The 17,802-nt window shown below is 42.8% G+C and overlaps 1 protein-coding gene across 2 annotated transcripts in view; it reads left to right on the top strand.

Moving 5' to 3' along the window:
* ITGB5 (integrin subunit beta 5) overlaps positions 1-17,802 on the top strand; it is a 626,222-nt gene that overhangs the window by 293,515 nt on the left and 314,905 nt on the right. For both annotated transcript variants that reach the window (XM_069224638.1, XM_069224637.1), the window contains exon 5: positions 7,649-7,817. In XM_069224638.1, the coding sequence (XP_069080739.1) occupies positions 7,649-7,817 (169 nt within the window). The remainder of the gene's footprint in view (positions 1-7,648; positions 7,818-17,802) is intronic.

Genomic DNA, 17,802 nt, shown 5'->3' with positions numbered 1-17,802 from the left:
CTGTGGCTAGATAGTCTCAACCAGAAAGAGGGTTACGGAAGGTAAGTAACTTGTTTGTTAATATGCATGATTCCTTGAAGTCTGATCATTATTTTAGATGAGATATGCAATTATTTTTGTATTAGCCACAAATACCTTAAGTCCTTTAAAACATAGAGCCTCATGTACTAATCAATCTGTAGATTTGTACAGCGCTTCTTGTCATCTATGAGGGTATCCTGGTGCTGGCAGGGTCCAGTTGATTAGCTGAGCGATGGGGAGGTCCGGAGATGAAAAGGTAGCTTATTCCATGTCTTCACTGCTAGGTATGAGTAGGAGCGACCTCCGAATCTGCTATGTCAGATGCGGGTGAGGCTAGAGAAAGGTAGGCAGAGCAGAGGTGTCTGATGTGTTGATGGAAGTTCAGGCGGTGGTTCAAGTAAGCAGGTCTGCAGTGTTGTAGGACCTTGTATGTGCGAATCAGGAGTTTGAACTGGCATCTTTTCTGTACAGGGAGCCAGAGGAATTCCCTGAGGTAGAAGGTGATGTGGGTTTGTCAGGGGAGATCCAGGACAAGTCTGCCTGTAGCGTTATGTATGGTCTGTAGTTGTCAGAGGAGGTGAGCTGCGATCTCTGTGTAGAGAGTTTTACCATAGTCCAGTCGGCTGGAGATGAGGGCCTGGGTGATGGTGCCTCGTGAGCTTTGGGGTAGACGTTTGAATATCTTACGAGTCATACTGAGAAGATGGAGTTGACCTGAGTCATCATGGTTAGCGTGTTGTCGAGAATGATGCCAAGGTTCCAATATGGTCAGTGGAAGATGGAGCAGGTCCAAATTCTGAGGGCCACCAGGATGTGTCCCATGAAGAGCTTTTGGTTTCCAAAGATCAGTACCTGAGCTTTAGGCAGTTGTCCTTCATCTAGTTGGTGACGTCTGTCTTGCAGTTGTGAAATTTGGTTGTGTCTTCAGAGAGGGAGAGGATGAGTTGTGTGTCGTCAGCATAGGATATGAGGTTGAGTCAGTGAGTTTTGGCGATGCTGGCAAGAGGTATCATATAAGTGTTTAATAGGGTGGGGTTGGGAGAGGATCCTTGGGGTACACCACATATGATTTCCTTGGGTTCTGAGGTGAAGGGGGGGAAAGGCGGGCTTTTTGCGTTCTTCTGATGAGGAAAGAGGCGATCCATGTGAAAGCGGCTCCTTGGATGCCTATGTTGTGCAGCCTTATGATCAATGTGTGGTGGGAGAGCGTATTGAAGGCTGACAAGAGGTCTGGGAAGATCAGAGCTGAAGTTTCTTCTCAGTCGAGTAGAGCTCGGATGTTGCAGGTAGGCGCGATGAGTTCTATCTCTGTGCTGTGGTCGAGAAGGAGGTTCTGTTCCAGATGTGAGAAGAGTCATTGGTTGATGGGGTTTTCTAAAATGTTGGCCAAGAAAAGGAGGAGGGAGCTGAATCAGTAGTTGTTGAGTTTCCTGGGGTCTGCTGATGGTTTCTTTAGTAGGGCGTTGACTTATGTGTTTTCTAGGTCTCAGGGAAGGTAGCTGTGGCAATTGAGGTGTTGAACAAGTTGGTGAGTATGCATGAATTCTGGCTTCTCCTAGGCTGAAGTTGTGGTGAGGGCATGGGTTTGTTGGGCTCTCTGAAGGGACAGAGTTCATGATGGAGGTAGTGTCCTGTGGGGCGAGCTGGCTCCATTCAGTTAGTCAGATGTCTGTGGTGGTAGCGGTGTCATTGTGTTGCTTGAAGAAGTCAGTGGCTCTTGGGCTGGTGTTTGAAGTTTCTGTAGATGTTGGTGATCTTGTCATGGAAGAAGTTTACAAGGCTGTCACAGAGTTCCTGTGAGAGTATAATGTTGTTTGTTGGAGTTGAGGTGTTTGAGAATTCTTTGATGATGCTAAAGAGTTATTTGCTGTTGGAGTTTGATTTGATGCGTGAGACTAAGGCCCTTTTCTTTGATTCTCTCAACTGTCTGTGGTAGAGGTTGAGGACTATCTTGAAGGCGGTCTTGTCAGTTGTATCCTTGCTGGTTCTTCATCTCCTTTCCAGTTGTTTACAATGTTGTTTAGTGGTTCTTAGTTCTTCAGTGTACCAGCTAGCCTGCTTGGTGGACCTTCTGTGGGTGTGTTTGCTGATGAGAGCGATGCTGTCTGCACAGTTTGCGATCTATTTGTTGAAGTTTGTGATGTTCTAGTCTAGTTTGTTAGAGGAGATGGGGTGGGTAATATTGAGGGCATTGATCCATGTATATTTTGAGACCTTGCTCCAGCTGCAATGGGAGGAATTGGACAGACTGGGGCTGGAGGCCCGTGAGCTGATGATGTTGAAGTGGATGATGGAGTGGTCCGTTCAGGAGAGTTCTGTTGTGTGGCTGTACCTGATGCGGCCACTGGAAGTTAACATGGGGTCTAGCGTGTGACCTCCAGTGTGCTTGGGGTCATGAACGAGTTGGGTGAGTCCCAGGTTGTTCATGCTCTCGATAAGCTTGGTAGTGTTGAGGTCATTGTGGTTGTTGAGATGGAAGTTGAGGTCACTGAGACAAAATTAGTTGTTGGAGTCTATGATCAGGGAGGCGATTAAGTTGGCAGTGAAATTGCAGAAGGCGGGATGTGGTCCAGGAGGACAGTAGGTGAGGGTACCCCGATGGAGTTTTTACTGTCTGGAGTCGGACGTTGAGGTGTTCCATGCCTAGGGCGATGGCCGTCATTTGTGGTGGTGCCCTTGACGGATCTCTTGTGTATGACAGTGATTCCTTTGCCAGTCTTGTCGATGCAGTTGCTGTTGGTGACCTTGTTTCCTTCGGGTGTTGAGGTGTTTGATGTTGAGCGCAGAGAGTGGGGTTGAATCAGGTCTCAGTGAGGAAGAGGGCCTTGGGAGTGAGGGTTGAAATGAGGTCTCAAATCTTGGTGTTTGCATAGTGGGCTTGGGTTAAGTAGGGCACATGCCAGTTGGTGTTTTTGTTCAGGTGGTGTCTGTGGTGTGTTCAGGGTGGAGGCTGGTCAGTGGGCTGGTGTGTGTGCTGTGGCAGGTGAAGAGGCAGTGGGTGCAGGGGAAAGGTCCTTCCATTGGAGCGTGGGTCGGTGCACGGTCAGTTTTGAGGGTGTAGAGATCTGCAACAGTGTATCTGCTGTAGGCGGGAAAGCCACGAGTTGTGACACTGGACACAGTCGAGGCATGGATAGGTGTAGATGGGCTTGCAATTGGCTTGCGTTAGGTGCACCAGCTGCGTGCCAGATGCGCAGTTGTGCTGAGGCCTGCATTATGTAGGTCCTGGGGTGGACAGGGCTTCTGTTGGCAGGAAGAACAGTGAGCTGCAAAACCCGGTGAGGAAACCCAAGCAGCTGTGGTGTCACTTAGTCAAACGATGCAACTGGATCAGGCTGGAACAAGCAGGAAATGGAGGCCACAGCCAAGGGGGCAGGCTAGGTGCCCAGATGCCTCCATGTCCTTGTTTTTAAACCACGATGTACAAATGTACACTGATTGGTTTACAATAGGGATGCAATTTGTGTTGTGATCTGGGTGCAGTGAGGTTGCACTGTAAATCAGCCATTCATAGATGGTCGCAAAATGACCTGCCTAATTAAGAGTAATTTTCCAGGTCGCTGTTTACAAACTTGTGTGAATGACATCAAATGGATGAAGAGTTGCCTGAGCAGGACAGCAGACCTCCATTCTTGTGTTTGCATTCTGTAACAAAAAAGTTTTTTAAAAGAAGCCTATCTCTCTTAAAAGGACATAGGCGGCTCAAAAAAAGCTTGCCATTTGGGGAGATAACAGGAAAGGGAGAGCGTACTGTGGTGCCCTGAAGCACTCTCTGGCCCCTCCTCTTTTTTGGCTTCTGAATTCCCTTCTTCTGATCATCATTGTAAAGCACACAGTGCAGGATAACATTATTAACAATTAGAAATTTGCAAGACCCTTAACAAGCATCATTCAAAAAAGGAATGTGTCTATTAATACTGTAATTATGGCACTTACAAAATGTATGTTTTAATAACAAAAAATATCTTCAGAAATATGTACAACGTATCATCCTGTGTTCTAGCCAGTCACTGTTTGATGTTGGCAATTTTATCAGAACATGTATTTTAAATTGAGGATGGCCATTGGTGCTTTGATGCACCTCGCACAGTCCCATTTTCCTCCTCCGAAGTCCCCTTTGTTGCTTTACAGGCGTTAGGAGCGGGACACTCTTGCATCTTTAAGTATAGTTTGCTGTATATTATTATAAACACAGCAGGCCATTTCAAGGTGTTATGATGGATCAAACAGTATGTGATGTAATTCTAGCTTTGAACAGTTGGACGCCTTTACAGTAGTCCACGAGGTGACACGGTGACGCAGTCCCTGCGACTCCTCAGTCGACTGCTCGCCACAAGATGTAATTTAAGCATCACGTTCAGCTCCGCCAGACTTAAGACACGCGCATTTCAAAGGGTTTCTGGAAGGTTGGACTATTTTCCTTACCTTGCACCTGCAGAAGGCCCAACAATTCGCAGCCACTTAGAACTCTAATTACGTTGTCTGCAATAAAAACCCGGCACTTTTTGCTAGACATAGATGCATTGCTGCTTGTAAGCGCGCAAGCTGTTTGCTAACTTAACTTTAGGAATGAGCTGCGAATTATAGAGGTTTTAAAATGTGTAACAGTATGCAGAAGATTGCTTGCGCTTCCGGCGCAGAGTAGGGCTGAAAAAACTGAAAGGAGTTAGTATTCTGCTCACTACGATTGTTATTTTTTTAAACAAACCTACAGTTTCTTTACAATTACAGAACTCAGTAATTAACTGTCTCCTTTATACTAGGCGTGCCGAGCCCTTGATTTCCATAGGAGCCCTAAAAGACATAAGTTTATATGCTGAAGGCCTCTAGTACTTTACGTTGACAAGGGATAATGCTTTGATCAGTGCTTTTTTAAAGCCTTCCGAGGCTTTATGTAAGTTTTGTTTGTAGTTTTTATATATTTGTGCTTTTATTTTAATTCTCCAAGCTGGCCATTTTCTCTGTGTCGCGGATGATGCACTCACTCAATTCCATTGATCTCTCTCTAGGTCTTTGTGTCTGTTTCCCCCCTTTATGAAAACGCTATTATCATTACTAGTTTTGCACAATTTTTTAAATCTATGTTTCTATAATCACATGTTAAATTGCACTATAGCTTTGGCGACTGCTTGGACATCATGTAATGTAGCAACTGCCTATCCAATTGAATCAGCACAAATTTCTCACTGGGGAATTGTGAAAGATTGGCTTCTTAATGCTCCCTACATACCTCATTTCGGCCAGTGGTCTAGTGATCCTGGTTCTAGTCCTGGCAGCAGCGAAAGAAAGGGGTGATGGAATTACCTACGTAGAACACACTTCATATTCTGAGCGGGTTGGTGGAGGCTGCTTCCCTTTTAGGTTTGTTTAATAGCTCCTCTGGTAGTTGAGTGGGATAGCTAGGGACCAAGTGGCAAGTTGTCCTATTTCCATGTGTGAAAATTTCAGTGTGGTGAGAATATGATTGGTGAGAGAGGTGGATATAGCCTGTTGAAATGTACTCCACAACTCAGTCCATCCAATGAATGGATACGTTAGGAAAATAAACTCTGATATTAGGTCAGGGTCCCATTAGGACCAATCCCTTCTCCTGGCTGCCTGGCATTATACTGACCATTGAACACTTTAAAGTACAACAGCAAGTCTACTTGCCGTGAACCCACCGGTTGGTGTTTATTATTCTCATTGATGATTCTTAGTCTGCCTTACATAAACCTGGCTGGTACTGGAACTGGGTGCGATTCTTGGTGTTATAGTGTATTTTTCTTAGAGGTCCCAAGATTAAAATCTTTACACCAACTGGCTGTTATGGCACTCATGTCCTTTTAGAAATCATCTTTATGGAACACATACTGATGCAGAAATCCGCTCCATATGCCAGTTGATGGCCTGTGCCACCTTAGTGGCAACACTTATCGCTTTGAGCCTTGTGGATGCCTCTCTTGGGCATACCAGATGCCCACAACCCTTCTGCAACATCACAAAAAACCATTTAGCCCTACAACACTACCCAACACCAAAAAGGCTCCATAGGGGCTGCCACCTACAATTTGATCCCAAAACAGCTTCCCACATTTTTCAACCCCAGCATGACATCAAAAAAAGCTTTCTGCCCTCATTGTGAACCCAAAATGGTTTACTCCACCCAGGAACAGCTTCCCGTGGTTCATGATCCTAGCTTACATCCATCACTCTACTTTCATGACATCCACTGCCACCACAACTACATAAAAGTATCTCTGGACCTGTGATATTAACAGTTTCTCTTGGGCCACAAACGATGCCATGCAACACTGCCATGCAAATGGCTGTCTCAGGCCATTTGCACGTGCCTTATTAATTACCCATACCGCCACACACTCTTAGTTTTCTTCTTGCTCACTCAGGGGAAAAGAGTTGCAGGCGAGTGCAGATCTTTGTGCATTCGTGTCTAAATAAAGAATGCACAATTCACTTCTGGCCACATCCAAGATCCGAAATGTTGTACTATAACTACATGTACGTTTACAATTGAGTTTATGCACATGCAGCTCATTTTGTACAATTACTTTTTATTTTGTGAATTTGTACTCCCACAGCACACTTAATCCCAATTCAATTTGTGCAATTGCAGATTGAAGCAGAATTGTTTGTCAATCTAACTACTTTTTTCTGCAGAATACGTTACTGGAGAATACTATCTAATATGTTTTACAAGTACTGTTTCTTGTCCCAAGATCAAGCTACCAGACTATCTTGCCCTGCTTAGGTCCAGGATTCTAAGCTAAATGACAGATTTTCATAAGATATGTATTAGGTATACTTCAGTACAATTCATCTAAGGGGCAATGATTTACATAGTGGATTTTTTAAAAAAAAATGTCCCACACTCCCATTCTGGTTAAATCAAGGCAGGATCTTGGCAACATTATGGATTGTATGCTTTTATTCACACAAGCAATCCCTGACCAGTTTTGGTCTATCTGGGCCTCGTGAGTAGGGTGCATCTTGAGTCCTGTGTCAGTGAGCACAGGACCCGCTCTGGGAATTCCCACTAGGCCATTCGTTCTAGAGTTACTTATGTTCCTGTTTTTGGGGACTTGGCCTGGCAGTTTGGGGTGGACTGTTTCTATTCAGGCATTGTATGTGGCTTATTGCTTTCTGAGATGGCATGGTGATAAAAAAAAATGATGGACTGGGAGGCAACCCCAAATAATTAATTACCAGTGACTGAGAGTAATTCAAGCATTTCACCATCACTTTTGTGCTTTCTTCCTAAAATGGTTAAGCGGTTTTGTCATCATAAAGAAGTATCTGATAAAATCATTGTGCTCCAATACTTGCCCTGCATTTATGTCTTTCAAGTGGACATTCCCTCCGTTGGATATTTGATGAAATACACAATGTGTTGCTTTTGCAATTAGTGTTTCCTCTCTGAGTTCGATGTGTTTTAGACCTAGATCCTGTGGGATGCTTAACTGAGCCAATGTTCATACTCCTTTACCCCCCCCCCCAACCGAGCCCCGAGTGCGTTTGTTTTCTTATATTACAGGAGATATACTTTGCATAGCTACGAGTAGCCTTTCGTCAAGTGAGTAATAAATTATGGGAAGCAATCATAATCTAAGTTTCTTAATTTCTGTTTTAGGTACAAGCTATCGCCAAACTGTGTTCCTTCCTTCGGTTTCCGTCACTTACTGTCCCTTACAGATAAAGTAGACCGCTTCAATGAAGAGGTTCAGAAGCAGAAGGTGTCCCGAAACAGAGATGCACCAGAAGGTGGCTTTGATGCCATCCTACAGGCTGCTGTGTGCCAAGTGAGTAGCTTTTGATTTAAGTGCTGACAAGTCATATTTACACAACAAACATCTTAGACCTTGAAATATGTTGCCTGCAGATTATCTTTAAACAGAAGTTAAATAGAGAACACCATATTAGTGCTCTGCACGTGGGAAAAAGCTTCAAACTAAATCTTGAGTTCACGTCATAGGAAGTGTCAAGATTAAAAGTTTTATTATTTTATTGATTTAGAACAATTTTCAACAATTTTTGACATACGTTTATCTCATTAAGCAAACAAAGTCTCATCCAAAGGCACTGTGAAGGGTGATCAGCATTTTGTTTTTGTTTTGCGTACACCTTTACGTAAACCACAACAAAGAAAAACAGGACTTGAGGTAAAGGGTCTCTCTAACCTTCACTGCCCCTATTTACCCATTACTATCTAACAGTTGTATAAATTAGTGGATACATCCAACTCAAAATCCCAGATATCCCATTGCTCAACTGTTTTCTACTGGTGCAATGCTATCCCCTCCTTTTCAGCATAGTGGGACTGTGAGGGTGACGCCCCCTCTAAAGGACGTTCAGATGGGTCGTCACCTTCACAGCCAAACAACTTCAAGCATTCAGCTGCAACCACCCTCTGGGAGGAGCATGGGTTTAAATTATTGCTATAAAGAAGAGAGAATCTGTTTAATGATGACTATAAATGATAAATATCTCCACTAATTCCCCATCTTCCTGGACTACCCATGTCTTACATATATGAAAGACTATCCATTTGGTTGAATGCTACATCCATGACTTTTAGATTTGGCAAGTGCATAGATGTTTTTTTCTTCTGTGTTTTTATTATGAAATGCACTTTATATTTAAAATAATCATCCTTTATTGAGGCCCTCATCAATACTGTCACGAATAATTCCTTTGATTTCTTTAGTAGGGTTGAAAGCAATCAGTCTGTAGTGTTTTGGTTGCTCAGTTGGTACTGTATTTCTTTGCTGAATTTTGCTCTGTCGTGTACTAAAATTAAGTCATCTGTGTCAGCTCGTTTGATGTCGATAATTTCTATCTATCTATCTATCTATCTATCTATCTATCTATCTATCTATCTATCTATCTATCGCTTTCAGATAACAAATCAAACATCGCAGCAAATCACATGGAGGTTGCAACTAAAATATATGTGAACAACTCATGCACTACCCAAAGTACATTGCTTAAATGGATACTGTGAATATGTGAAGTATTGCTTGGAAATCCTCCAGTCTGCCCAAATCTTTTGATGTTTCTGGGGACGTGCACGTCTTATATACTGAGTCTTCAGTCTTTGCATAGTAGTCTCTTCTTTTGAGCCATTGTGTATCTGGAGGGTCCTCTCTTGAGCGCCAATGACTGCCTATATTGCATTTCATGATAATCAGACAAATGGCAAAAAATGTTATCTTGTTTAAAATCTTAATAATTTTGGTTCTTTTTTTTGGAGATATTATGGTGTATGTGCTTTGAGGTCTATGGCAATACTGAGATTTTTGTATGACAGATTTTTTGTATACAGTGACTTCTGAATATAACATATTTTTGAGAGGCCAGAAAGACTATTTTTACAGTCCTGTTTCATCTGTGCTTTGATTCTGCGTTAAAGACGTGAAGTCTAATTTTACAAAATAATTCTATATATTCCAACTTCAAGTTGGTTAGGTTTGTATGTCTGGAGCAGAAGTCTTCAAACTTGTCATGACCAGCTTAAACCAAATATTTCAAAGTGAGGCCCAACTACCAAACATTACAGTCGGAAAGGTGATGGGGAATGGGAGGGTATTAGATTATGTTATGTATGGTACAAAAAAATGGGAAAATGTCTAATAGCCAGTGTGTTTTTTACATTTGAAATGTAAACATAAAACAACAAATACTTCTTAAGTGATTTCTTCTTCTTTCTCAGTGCCATTTAAGCTATCCCTAGATGTCTAATAAGGAAAACAGAGGAAGTACTGGCACAAAAAGTACATATTTTCAAAGTTATGGCATAATACATACCTCTCAACCTTTTTGGTAGGATTCAGGGATTCTTGATGGTGATGGTGTTGAAATGGAAATTAACAATTGTGGGAAGAGTGTGGAAGGTTTTCAGGGCAGGTGAGCCCAGCAAAGTCAGTGGAAGGGTGTGACGATCTGGGTGTACTATGTGATAGGGCTGGGTAGCCTTATCGTGGTGGAGTACACTAACAGAGACCTCCTTGGGACAGAACGGTATTGTTTACGCAACTTCTAGCTGAACCCTGGGTAACTGTGGATGTGAGTGTAAGGCTTAGCAAAGGAACTGGGTGTAAAGCATTTAACAGCACCGTACAGCAAAAGAGGAAAATCACACCAATAAGAAGACACAACACCAATTTATCAAAGTAGACCGTATTTTTATGAATTTTTAGAATCCTTGATCATCAAAATCGTTAGGATGGTTCTGGAGTTACAGATTGTAGAACTTTTAAATACTTTTAAATGCAACTGCAAGCAAGCATTGGTAAATGTAAAGTTTGAAAACTTTTAGAAAGTTAGTAAAAGTTAGTTTGAGTATTCCGGCCTGAATTGGCTGACCAAATCTGTCAGGGACAAGGTCTGGAGGGCCAGAACGATAATTTGCACTGTTACCTGGCCACCAGAGAAATTTTAAGGTGAGTTCCCAACTTTAGAACGAGACCCCTTTTTGGGCTCTCTCTCTGCTCTGGTGTCCCTGGAGCAAGTTCCAGGATATCAGCGACTTGATCCTCAGAGTCACTGGAGTTTTTTAAGCTGGGAAATCAAGTTTTCCCAAAATCAGCAGCTGCAGACAGGGTCCCAGCCCACAGGCCCCCTCTTTGTGCAATCAGATGCCAGCAGGACAAGCCTTCTTCGGTCCTTTCTTCTTCTCCAAGATTGAACTAAAGGTGAGGGTGCCAGAGGTGCCCCACTTATCCCAGTAACATGCCCTGAGGGGACCACGCGGTCACTAGCCAATGGGCTACTGGGTCCCTTCCTCTCTAAAAATCAGCTCCTGTGATGTGTGGCACTTGTCTATCCCAGAGTGCCCCATTGTTACCCCTTTCAAAATGGCACAATGCTTCCTTGGTTGTGAGGAGCAAGGTAGCCCACCCTTGGAGTGTGGCTACCTGTGGGCTACACGCCCACGGGAAAGCTGGTTCTAATGCTGGTTTGCTGCTCTGGGCCCTGTCTCCTAAGTATCTGCAGAAACAGAAGGCATCCTGCTCAGGAGTATTTTTGCCAGCGGCTCTTCAGAGGCGGCTTCACCTTTTGGGCTAATACCCTTTGCAACAATTCCTCGGGGAGGAGGTCACACTTCTCTGCATGGTTAATGTCTTTGTTCCCGGGCCTGGAAGTCGTTCACACGTCACCCCAGGCAGTCAGAAACCTGTCTATAAGTGAGTGGCCTCAGTGATGCCACTAAACTAGCTGGAGTGCAGGGTGGCAACTTTCTACAAGTTTCACAGTGACATTAACTCAAATCTGACCATCAGAGTGAGTTTATTTTTCCCATTAATTTGATACCTTACTTGACCTGGTTAGGTGGTCCCATTCAGAAGTTAGATGTGTTTAAGTATAAACCTTTTAACCCTTTGTTAGCCAAAGAGGCCCCTGACCTTCCCCTAGCAAAAACGACAATTATATATATATATTATATATATATTGACAATATATATATATATGTACATACCTACCTACCTAACAGACGTAGCCCCTTTGCTATTGTTGTAATGGCAAAGCTGAGTTAGCAGCATGGTACACTGCCCTCTCAGTCTGCAGTGGCAGGCTGATGTGCCTTACATGTTTTGTACACTCAAGGTGGCACAACAAGTGCTGCAGTCTTGTGTTGACACTGCCTTACATGCCATGGGTGCCATATACTAGGGACTTATAAGTAAGGCAGCGCTTGCCAATTCGGGATAGTCAATTACACATACTTTTGTATAGAGTTAAGCACTGGCACTGACGTCTGGTTAGCAGGCCCCACTGCACTCTCAAAGTTGAAAACCCAGCAGCATCAGTGCCAGAAAGTGGAGGTGAACATGCAAATGATGCATTTCCTAACAGAGGGATATCTTTTATTTGTATTGTATTGTCATATTTGTAGAGCGCGTTCAGGCCGTAGCATCGAAGCGCTGGGGGAAAAAAAACTGTAAGTCAAGGGCACCAAATCAAGGCAGAGAACCACAGAGAACAAGCAGGGAGACCTACTGCCTAGCGCGAAAACAGCCAGGTTTTGAGTTGTTTCCTAACAGGCTGGAGGAGAGATAGGTCTCCTCCAGCCTATTATAGGTTGGAAGAGTATACTATAGTTTTGCAGCCACTACGGAAAAGGCTTTGTTCCCCCATCTAGCCCGGTCACAGCGCGGTACGGAGATCAGCTGCGAATTTGCGGATCTGAGTTGACAGCACGGCAGATAGAGCTGTAAAACAGAGCTCAGGTGGAAACAGGCCTCCTGATGATAGGCTTTATATGTAAGGCACAGTGTTTTGAATTTGATCTGTTTTTCAACAGGTACCCAGTGGAGCCCTTTAAGGCTCACACTGGCAGACACAGTGCGAAGTTGGTCCAGAACCAGGTGAGCCGCAGCAGTCTGAATGAGCTGAAGTCTATGAAGGGCGGCCTTGCTAATGTTCAACATAAGAGCTTTGCAATAGTCCAATTTAGAAATGACCAGGGCTAGAATAACCATTGGTTTAAGTTCCTCCTGAAGAAAAGGAAATATTTTCTTTAACATTTTCATAGACCAATAACATGATCTAACCGTCTGGTTGACTTGTTGCTCAAAAGAAAGAGTACTGTCGAATGTGATACCTAAATACCTAAATTTGGAGGGTGATAAGTCCAAAAACGGGGGCTTCTCCAAGAAAGGTGGTGTGAAATGTATGCACAAAGCAGAAACCTCTATTTGGCATCTGTCTAAACAAGAATGGTGCTTACCAATAGCCTTCAGCTGTGGGTTTCAAGGGAAACATGGTTCGGTAGACCTCCTAGTGCATTCTGGTACCTGTGGTCATTCTTTTGCAAAACTGCAGTTCATGTAGTGAAGCATAGCTTGATGACTATTCATTTCTTCCAATCTTTAATTTTCTTAGTTCGAGACACCTGTTTCACTTTTCACAAGCTCTTCTGTGAGCACAGCAAGTACTGAGCACTAGACCTGTTCACAGTATAACATTTAAAGACCAGAACAGTTGCAGCGGCAATGAATGGAAAGAAAAAGCGTGTCTCAGATGCGCTTACTTTTAGCTGTCTCATTTGCAGCACGTTCACTATGTTTGCAACACTTCATTCAGTAAAGTACTGTCAACACAGCGGTTGGTAAAGAAACACACCCTGAAACCTATTGCTCCAATACATTCATGCTGCAGCAGCTTAGAGGGGCGTTTCTTTCATCTGTATGTTAAACCAGCAGATCTGAGATCTGCTGCTTCGGTCTTTTATTAGAAGGTTTGACCTCAGAAGGACTTGTCGCCCTCTGCTTAGACCAGCTGAGCTGATATGCTGCAGCAAACACACACCATGCTCCTCAGCTCCCCTGGACCATTGGTCTGAGGCCCAAGTAGGCACTGCCCTCTGCCTATTTGTAAATCATCCCAGAGACCTCCTGTCTAATGGGCCATTACCTTTTGCTTTGAGGCCTACTGTAGGCATCTGTTGTGTGGACATTTTACAGTGAGCCTGCTCTCCCCCATCCCTCCTCAGCCATGACTCAGAGGCCATCAGAAGACTGGACTCTGCACAGCTGTGCTCTTGACATGAAGTCAGAGATAATCTGTTTGATATCATAGGTCGTTCATTAATATTATTGGTGCATTATTTTGCTGAAGTATTTTGGCCTCAGACGCTCTCTAGGAGAACAGCATAATTTGTTCACCGGTAAAAGGAGGCATTTTCTTATATTGCCTTTTAGTAAATTAGAGCATTTCAAACCGATATTAAATCCCACACAAGGGTCGTTTTAGAGCTTAACCCTGGTTTATTAATATCACCTGTTTGCTACAGGCCATGATTAAAAAACACTGTCAATCAAAGGACATCTGGGGAAGAAGAAAGCAAAGACCCCATACAAAACCAACAGCTTTTAGGATGAACACAGTTAGTCACAAATATTCCCCTACCGCAACCTCTCCAGAGTATCTGAGATAGTTACTCCAAGCCCTCACCCCACTCTGCAACCCCAAGAACATGAGTTCCAAAATAAGGAGCATTCATCAATTGAGACCATTAGGAAGACCTAGGCTCTAACATTTGTCATCAAGCAGAAAATATAATTATTTCTTTTGTGTTCTACTTTGCAGAAAAAACACTCAAGTCTGTAAGACCCCATGCAATCATGTCCCCTTTCACAGTTGGGCACTCGCCTTTCCCACACAACCTTTCCCACACAATGTGTCAGGATTCACATTGGGGAAAAACATCACTCTGTCTCCAGTGAGCACTGCTTTTTCCAACTCATCACCAAGAGTGTTGTGCATATTGAGTTTTTCCAGTGCCAAGACCTTTCATTTTCAATTAAAAAGTGTGTCAACAAGAAGAAAATACATATTATTAGTTATTTGTTCTATGTTTTCCCTCAGATTTAAAGAGTTGGATGGATTTTCTGCTGTGAAATTTAACTGTTTGCTAGTTTTAGTTCCTGCATCAGTTGAGACTGAAAGGATTCAAGAATTTGCTTAGTTAGTAATCACTGCCCTTTAACGCAGTACAAAAAGGATTTTTATGTTTCGATTCTTTGCTATTCTGCGTGATTGAGCACATGGTTTTCAGAGAAGACATCTCTGATGCACTAACCCTTTCTGCTGCATCTATCCACACAGTTGCTTGCCCTTTTCGGCTAGTGTTAATTGTTTGCCCTTTATCTCTGGAAGAAGTCATAGGGAAGTTGTTTTACCCGTGACCCTTCAATGATTTTTCTTGCCAGAGCTCAGTTGTTGGGTTCTTAAAATTGGTGCTGTGATATACATATTCGGATAAAGCATGAAATAGATTGTCTTTTAGTTATAAATATTTTTTATTTTGTTATCTATATTTGTAAAACCTCCGATATTTAGCTTCCCTGAAAGAGAGAGTCCTGTTTGCCTTTTTTTAGACGATGACAGTTAAAATCCAAGATCTTGCACTACATTTCAAAGCCAGCCCAGGGGCTTAGCTATCAATGGTGCAACAGATGAAGGGGCCCCGGTGCCCACTAAACCCTCATTATTTTTATGGGGGCCTATTTTCATTCCCTTCACTAAGGCCCTTTGCACCCTTGCTATGCCACTATGCTTGCTCCCTGTTTGGAGGATACATAGAAGCTTAGTCTGAATAACCTTAATTCTTCAGCATGTAAGAACACGTTTTAATAATTAATATTAAAGGCCTGTTTTTTCTTGCTCTTTTATTGCGTAATAGAATGCAGCATTTGGGGTTTTATACAGCCGCCACCCTGACAGCATCCAGTTCCTGAAGCGCATGTTCTGTGCTTACATGTTCACATTTTATGGTTGGAGCCATCCACCAATTCATCACACTACACCAAATGCAGTAGTTTTTAGCAACTTCTGCAGCTCTTTGCTGCGTTCATTTGCGGCCACTAAATAAATCAGTTTTTTCAGATCTTCTTTTCTAGGATGGTGCATTGGCGGCCCCTCTGGGTGTCTTATTTTCACAAACGAAATTTAATTTTGATTTTCAAATATGGCAAATAATTCAGAATAAATGATCACTTAGAAATATGTCGGCACTCCTCTGCGGACTTTGTACGCATAAGAGTTAAACCGCAAGGTATAAACTTACTGACCATACAAAGGGCATATTTTTAAAGCTTTGTTTAATTCATATCTGTAAGTTAAAATCACTGTGGTAAACGTGGTTGCGCAGAAATAATAAATAACAAACGTGTGCTGAAGTATGCCACCTAAGTACGGAGCCCCCACGCTAGCCCTGATGGAATACTATGGCCTCTTTGTTTAAATGTGTCACTAACCTCTTCCAGATGTGCAAGAACACATGTAAAATGATGTCAAGCTGGGAGCACCAACTAAGCAAACAGATGAGTTGGAATTCCATCCGTTCTATCCCCTTACCCTCACTCTGTCCCCCCTCCTCATATCCTTTTGTTTTGGTTTACTTTGTCCACACCTGGAATACACACATTAGAGGCTATACGTTCAAGTCCTGGCGCCATCTGAATTTAATTAGGTACACGTAATAAGCCACGCCCCTTTTCTTGTCCTTTTTTCCCAATACTTTTTTCCTTTGCGTTTTAAAAGGGTAGTTTCATGGTAGAGCAGTCGGATCCCTTCCTTTTGAAAGCTTTGAAAAAACACACCCCGAATCTAAAAAATACAATTTCTCATCCAGCCTTGTGCTGGGTGATGTGGTTTGGATGGTCTTTGTTGATTTATTAGTGCCACTCACACCGCTCTTGCCTTTGCGACAGCCACATACTTTTAATGTGAAGGAACAGATGGCTGGTGGGGCCACCCGTGAAGATCTTCCAACATCCTTTAGAAAGCAAAATGTCTCCAAAGGGACCTGTACTGTACTGATCTTAAACAGATTCTCTGCCCTTTTTAGAACCCAGATCAATTTTGAAAAAAGATTCTAGTAAGACTGGTGGTGTGGGACAGTCTCGCAGTAAATAAATGGGTTATGAGGTACAGTGCCGACCCTTAAAAATTTTTAACACATCATCGTAATGTCTCAGGGGCCATGGAGATATGGCCATGTGTGAAAAACATGGCTTTTTGCCCAAAACGTATGATCAACTCATATTTTTTCATGGGTGAAAGAGGAATGTGAAGTTAAAATCTAAGCCACAATGGAGCCCTAATCAAATATCGTCATCAGAAATTTCCGGTGAAATGATAACAAACGATGCTACTGCTTGCTGTCTTGTTCTAGGACCATAGACATTGAATCCATAAATCCATTTATATTTATTTACTCTTCTTTAAAATGGAATCCCTTGTGTCCATGGGTCTTTGTCCGCACTCTCCCATCTGCTATGGTGTGACATGCCTACAGCCATTCTCCATCTTCTTCCATGGCTGTACTACCATATTGCCTATCGTTCCTTGTGAGATTTTGTATTACTCTTAAATGCCTGCTCACCCCAGAAGCTGCTTTCCCATGTACCACAGTAACTATGCCACTGTATACTCTTCAAGTTGCCTTCTACCACTGCCTCTATCATGTCACCACCAGTGTTTAAACCATGTTCAGATTGGCCCTCAATTTATTTTTCTTCTAGTATTTGTTGCCCTCACTCATGTCAGCTGTGCACTGGAGTATTTCTCATTGTCTGCTGCATTTATCATCTTGTGTCTCCCTGCCACGGACCTCAACCACGACCTGGGCTCGGGTAACACGGATGTAGAACCAAAATATTGAGCTTTTAATATCAACCTGTGCAACTCCACAATGTCAGTTTGCATTGTATTGTCAAGGTATGCAGATTTGGGGCTAAAAGAGTAAATATATGATTCTCTATATCACTACCTTGACGATATTGTGGCAGTAGATATTTTGGAATCCATGTATTTGTAGGTCAATATTTATGTCCTTCGATATTTTGACTTGCATCCTGTACATGATTCAGATTAGCTGTGGTGCTCCTTTTGAAGTTCCCCTGCTTGTCGCAGACACATTTGTTACCTGTTTGCTTAACCCACACAGAGGGGCTGAGATTTGGCTACTTTGGCTTCCACGTATGCAGTATCTCTCAAGATGGAGAAGAAGAACAACAGGTCAAAGCCTTACTTACCTCTTCAAACTCAATTTAAATAAAAACTGGGTTCGATCTCAGATAAATAAATCTTCACTGAAGAACTCCTGCATCCAGCGGGGTGTCCACCACACTTGGCAATGGTGGAAAGGCCCTCACAGTGAGGTCTTGTCTGTAGCACAAAGAAGGTGCGGTCAAGAGGCATTTTAAGGGAATTTGGTTCTCACATTGTGGAATCTCCATTTTCATATGGATTTAAATACTGATATGGCCATTTAAATCA

This window comes from Pleurodeles waltl, chromosome 3_1 (assembly GCF_031143425.1).
Source record: "Pleurodeles waltl isolate 20211129_DDA chromosome 3_1, aPleWal1.hap1.20221129, whole genome shotgun sequence".
Lineage (NCBI taxonomy): Eukaryota > Metazoa > Chordata > Amphibia > Caudata > Salamandridae > Pleurodeles > Pleurodeles waltl.
The sequence above is the reverse complement of the archived record's forward strand: the minus strand, read 5'-3'. Positions and strand labels throughout refer to the sequence as shown.